A 6,000-nucleotide genomic window follows, 5' to 3' on the forward strand; every position below is an offset into this window, starting at 1 on the left:
AGCTTAGTGAAATCTTTTTTTTATTTTTTATTTTTTTTTTACCTTGCATTAATTGGCATAAGAATATGAACTTAAAAAAATACCCCAACAGTATCCCAACATAATATCCCCAAAGAACAGAGAAGCCTTCTATTCCACGTTTCTGTCGTGAAAGGAAAACTTGACCCGACCTCCTCCCGAGGCTCCTGCTGGTATCGCAAGATGGCGCTAGAGCATCGACCATGTGTCCCCCCCACCCCAACCCTCCCGCTTCTCTTCCTCTGCTCGGTTCAGTCAGCGCCACAGCATCAGCACAGCAGCTTTCCCTCCTTGCCTGTGAGCCTAATGGGAAATTTCAAGTCACCTAAATAAAAAGGAAGGTGTAATTAACGCGACGCGCTATTAATTGCATCTGCTAGAGAGCGGATGAAGGGCGCGAGGGCGCACTTTTTTCCTTTTTTAAAATGTTATTTATTTTATTTATTTATTTTTATTACAGAGCTTCACAAAAGTCTACTTCAGAGATCAGAGAGTTGCAGAGGGGGCTTTAAATGCCGGGGTCATTTCATACCAGGCGTCCAAATGGCAGGTCAAACGGTGAGTGGGGGTGGTGATGATGGTGTTTCTTCCCACATCAAAACAACGCGTGAAGACGCGCTTTCTGGCAAGCTGGTATTACATCATCATCGTCTCGTATAGGTTAAGTTAAGCACATTAGCGTTGATTAGAATGACACCCACCTTGAATCAGAGGATATCTGCATATTTTTTATTTTTCTGTTTAAAGCACACGATTGGTTTTTAGTTCTTTATGATCAGCTTTATTGATAAACACTATCAATACCTTATTAGCTACTGATTGCCAATCCACCTCTCTGTTTGCTTCTTAATTCTGAGAGAGAAAAGAAGCACTTCATCCATGCTCGTGAGGCTGCAGACATCAGAACAGGAAACGGATCCGATTCTAATTAATATTATTCTGACAGGCACAAGGCCCGCGCGCAATCACGCACATTTTTAAGCAGGAACTTTTGAATTTGGCTGTCAGATCCAAGCTTGAAAAAATAGTAATAATAATCAGCTAGGCTAGATTTTCACACACGTGCACACAAACATCACACCAATGCTTACTGTGGGGAAATAACTCACTCAAGGGAAAGGGGGAAATGCCATCAGGGTCACCAGTGTCAAACTCACGGTCACCAGAAGAGAAGAAACAGAAGAAGAGGGTTTTTTTTCTTAGTATTTTTTATGTTAGCACATCGGGACAAATTTAAAGCGTTCAGGTTTTATCTGAAATCAGGAAAGCATCGTCGCGATGCGTTCAATTGCCAGTCTTTTAACCCTCATTTAATCACGACAGCCTAAAGTTGTGCTTAGGGTTGAAAGCTGACTTCATAAGATACATTTTTGTCTTCTTAGATTAATTAATTATCTTAAGAAATAAACTAGACAGCGTCATTCAAGGGAGGAGAAGAGGAGCAAAAGAAGGGGGGAAAACTAAATAAAAACATCTACATCTGCTCACAATCTTTGTGTGTAATCCTGCGTGATAAAAGAAAAAGTCCACATATTAGTAAAAGAAAAAGATTACCGCATTGGACCGTGATTCAGCCCTCCAAAATGACCACTTTTTAGTCCTCGGACTCCACTTTGGGAAGTCCTAATTTAACCCTAGATGGAAGCTGTGGTTTTCCCAGCCAAAGCCAGTTCATTTAAAAGCAGCCTCGGGGCAGAAACAACACATCATCGGCTCACAATCTTCCATTCATCAACCCTGATTTTCTCTCGGCCATTAATTCCACTCAAACGAATGGGCTCAAAGCAAGAAGCATATTTTTTAACAGCACAGCTGTCAGGCAACTCAGTGCAGCAGCTCCCTGATTTGCTGGGTTTCACGGAAATATATATGTGTGTGTGTGTGTGTGTGTGTGTGTGTGTGTGTGTGTGTGTGTTTGTGTGTGTGTGTGTGTGTGTGTGTGTGTGTGTGTGTGTAAATAAAATAAATACATTTAGCCTCGACGTTGGAAAAAAGCTGTTTAATATCAACCCCGTTATTTAAAAATGTGCAAGTCCGTTGTTCATGTGTCAAGTGATGAAACACCTGCAGGCATTCCTCACCTCTGCGTCATATCTACCCCAAGTTCATCCAGTGAATATGACATAGCCTATTCCCCCCCCCCCCCCAAAAAAAAACAAACAAACAAAAAACAAAACAAAACAAACAAACAAGCAATTAAACAAAAACAGCAAGAAGAACAGCGTTGGATTGCTACAGGTCTACATCCCACAACTTGTATTTCCAGTGAATTGTGACTTGGATCGATTGGTTTTAAAGCTACTGGAAGAAAGATTTCAATGCCATGATGGTTTCTGCTTGTTAATGATATTATTATTATTTTTTCTGCAAATGAAACACAGAGAAGGAAGAGGAGGAGAAAAGAAAAGCAGTATCCACATGAGAGGGGAAAAAAGTCCCTGGATTTCTCTCTTTGCATAAAACAAAAAGGCGAGCTACTGCACGGAGAAAAACATGTATATACATTTAGCTGTGACGGTCCAGGCTGTGGCAATCCCGCTATTACAAAAAAAGAAAGAAAAATAGGTCTCTCTTTCTGTCACCCCGTCCCCTACAAAACAAAAGCCTTCTCGGCTCTTCATTTCTTATATATCTCACCCTTTGTCTCTTCTGTAAAAGCCACCCAGAATAAATTACAATCTCATTAACAAAACTAAAAAAAATAACATTAAATAAAATGTCTACGCGCAATTTCCCCCCGTTACATAAAAAAGGCAAAACAGACGAACAAAAAGGCTGCATGGTTATTGTAAAATAATAATAATTTTGATCATATGCTGCAATTTTTGGAACGCCACTAAAATATGTTTTGAGGACAAATTATTCGCACATTAATTTTGTTTTGTAATCCTCCCCTTAGATCGTTTATTTGTGGACATTTCTCTGCTATATTTATGTGGATTCACTCTTAAAGCACTGTTTTTATTTCAGAGCGGGCGCAAAATGGCGAAAGCAAACTCTTACTAGGCGAATTAAGCCAAAAAAAAATTAAATAAATAAAAATAATAATAATGCAAAATAAAAGTTCAGAGGAATTTAAAAAACAAACAAAAATAGCAGACATTTTTAGACGTCAAAATTAACGCGTTACCAAAAAAAGAGAGAAAGAAACAAAAAGAAAAAAAGTCCGAACCATTTAAAAAAGGTACACAAGTGCAAGGCGGTGGGTTTAGGCTATGGACTCTGAAGCTCAACCTGCTCGTGTGTGATTTTTGTTTTGTTTTTTGTTTTGTTTTTTTGTTTTTTGGGGGGAGGGGGACAAAAAAATGAAAGAAAATGGGAAAAAGTGCCCCAGTGAAGAAAAAGCGAGAAAAAGAGGGATGACTTTTTAAAGTTATACAATATTTACAAAAGCGGATCCAAACTGTTCTGTGAGAGTTGCTTGTGTCGAGATCTGTGTGTGTGTGGAGCCCATCCTGTTGTGGGGAGAAGAAAAAAAAGAGAAAAAAAGAAAAAGGTGCCATATAATCCAATCAATCGCCACGGAGCCCCAATCCTGGAGCTGGGAGACGCTCTGAGGGGGGAAATAATAATATTTAACGCTTGTTGTGTGGAAAACACGGACTTTGTTGTTTAGACTGCTGGCTGACTCACGATAGAGGTCACACACTTTTTATTTACCACATCTCTGCGCTCAGGCCATTTATACTGAAGAGTTTAACCAGTGAGCTGCACGTGCACTAATAATAATAATAATAATAATAATAATAATAATAATAATAATAATAATAATAATAATAATAATAATAATGTGTTCTTAACTAAATGGTGACCTCAGTCCACACAGAATAATTAAAAGCGGTCTGGCTGACAGATGGGACTCAGGCGATGCTCACCCTCAGCTGGACTCCACTGCACTGGGGCTGAAGCCTATACCGGCCTCCACTTTACTCCATTAACGCAGCTCCTTTGACCTCCCACTGCACTACCCACACACCCATCACGGCTGGACGCACAATTTAGAGCCACAAAACTAAAAAAAAAAGAAAGAAAAAGAAACGAAAATAAAATAAAAGATTAAAAAAAACGTCTTTGATTTCCCTTTTACGCACAGCCCCAAAAAGGTTGGAATTGATATATATTAAAAAAAATAGAAGAAGAAAAAAAAACTGGAAAATGGAAGCTTTTCTTCTAAAACCATTCTTCCCCTCCCCTCCTTTTTTCGTCAAGTATAATTTCAGTACACAATAGGGGCTACACCTTGAAACTGCGTCGTCTGGAGTCACAGTGCTGGGCATGTATCCTCGGAGAACATAACACGGGCTTATGTTCCTTCAGCTCTGCGAGAGGGGAGGACAAAAAATGTCCTGTCCTCCCGTCACTCGTTTTCCATTTCTCAGATATTCACTGCAGATATTGTGTCAGTAATCACTGCAATCTATTATACATAAAACACCCACTATATCGTTTCATAGTCCAGTGATTTATATATAACCTTGGGGGGTGGGATAAATTAAAACGGTAAACAAGTCCTGGAGGAGCCGGTCCGGCAGAGTTCATTGGACCGGGGTCTGGACCCCGTGGTGCGGCGGCGTGTCCCCGTACACATCCTCGCTCCCCGGCAGCGCTCCTCCCGGAGGGGTCATGCGTTTTTCCTTCTGTCTCCTGTTACAAAACCAAACCCTCACCACTTCTTTCTCCAGGTGCAGACTGTCCGCCAGGCTGATTATTTCCGACGCTGCCGGTTTAGGGCACTTCAAAAAATGGCTCTCCAAAGCTCCTTTTACGCTTACCTCGATTGAAGTCCGTTTTTTTCTTTTCCTCCCCTGCGCCGCGATTTTGTCCAGGCTGGTCGGGCTGCCCGAGGTGGAGTCCGCCTCCTCCAGCCACTTGTTCAATAGAGGCTTCAGCTTGCACATGTTTTTGAAGCTGAGCTGCAGGGCCTCAAACCTGCATATGGTGGTTTGCGAAAACACATTTCCGTACAGGGTCCCCAGGGCGAGTCCCACGTCCGCTTGCGTGAATCCCAGCTTGATCCTGCGCTGTTTGAACTGCTTGGCGAACTGCTCCAAGTCGTCCGAGGTCGGCGTATCCTCATCCGAGTGGTCGTGGTGGCTCTGCGGCCGGTGCTGGTGCTGATGCTGGGACGGAGGGTGGCCGTGTTCGCTGAGGTGCGGGCTGTGGTGGTCTTCGTGACTGTCTCTTAGGTTGTGGTGGTGCATCCCCTGCCCGCTGCCCGGGATGAGCCCGTTGACGGTGAAGCCCGGCTGAGAGTAAATAAGGCTTTGGCCGTTTGTCGTCGCCATGCTCTGTATGTGCGCCGCCGTGGTGGTTCTCCACGCGCGGGCGTCGTGGTGGTTCCCGTGCGTCTGGTGCACCAGGTGGGGCGGCCGTGACTGGTGCTGCAGGTTGCTGCTGGAATTGTGCATCTCGTCCCGGGCGCCCTGCACCGCGGGTTTAATGTCCTGCTCCGCGCCGAGCGGGCTCGAGGACCACGGGGCTCCCTCTCCGTGGGACAGCGCCGTTATCCACTGGTGTGCGTGGCTGAGCGTGTGGCTGTTGCTCTGCAGCGGGTAGTCGCTCTGCAACAGGCTCTGCGCGTCCCGGTACGCCGTGGCTTGCTGCATGCTGCCGGGCTCCGAGTGCACGATGGATGCGCTGGAGGTGAGAATGTTGTAGTGGTTAGACGCTGCGGTCGCCATGACTCTCGGAGCCGGACTGGTCGCTCTTATTAAAGGAACCTCGCATTTGACAGAACCTCTCCTGCCCACAGGCGGCTCCCAGGCGCTCTGCCAAGTGGACGCCGAAGCGCACCTGGACTCCGCCCCGCCCCCCGCCGCTCATTGGGTACGGGAGGATGATGGACGGGGTTACCAGGGGCAACGGCGCGGCGATTGGCCGCGTGGAAGTCTCAACAAACACTACTGTCTTTGTTGGAGAGGTGCGAGCCGAGGCTCCCGTGGAAGCGGAGAGCCGGAGTGCAGCATGGGGAGACGGAGCACC

The 6,000-nt window shown here is 45.0% G+C and overlaps 1 protein-coding gene across 1 annotated transcript; it reads right to left on the reverse strand.

Annotated features, from left to right (window-relative positions):
* Positions 1–1,882: 1,882 nt before the first annotated feature.
* pou3f2b (POU class 3 homeobox 2b) lies at positions 1,883–6,000 on the reverse strand. The gene is made up of 2 exons (XM_085422571.1): positions 3,894–6,000; positions 1,883–3,571 (listed from the first exon to the last, which is right to left on the reverse strand). Exon 1 carries the CDS (start codon positions 5,697–5,699, stop codon positions 4,554–4,556), a length of 1,146 nt encoding a protein of 381 aa, XP_085278697.1. The 5' UTR covers positions 5,700–6,000; the 3' UTR covers positions 1,883–3,571; positions 3,894–4,553.

This window comes from Rhamphochromis longiceps, linkage group LG11, assembly GCF_057381845.1.
Source record: "Rhamphochromis longiceps isolate RC_006_pf linkage group LG11, R_longiceps_female_GT1.1, whole genome shotgun sequence".
Classification (NCBI taxonomy): domain Eukaryota; kingdom Metazoa; phylum Chordata; class Actinopteri; order Cichliformes; family Cichlidae; genus Rhamphochromis; species Rhamphochromis longiceps.

Bases quoted from the DNA above. Each gene is read 5' to 3' on its own strand.
- pou3f2b (XM_085422571.1), bottom strand. From the start codon at position 5,699: ATGGCGACCGCAGCGTCTAACCACTACAACATTCTCACCTCCAGCGCA.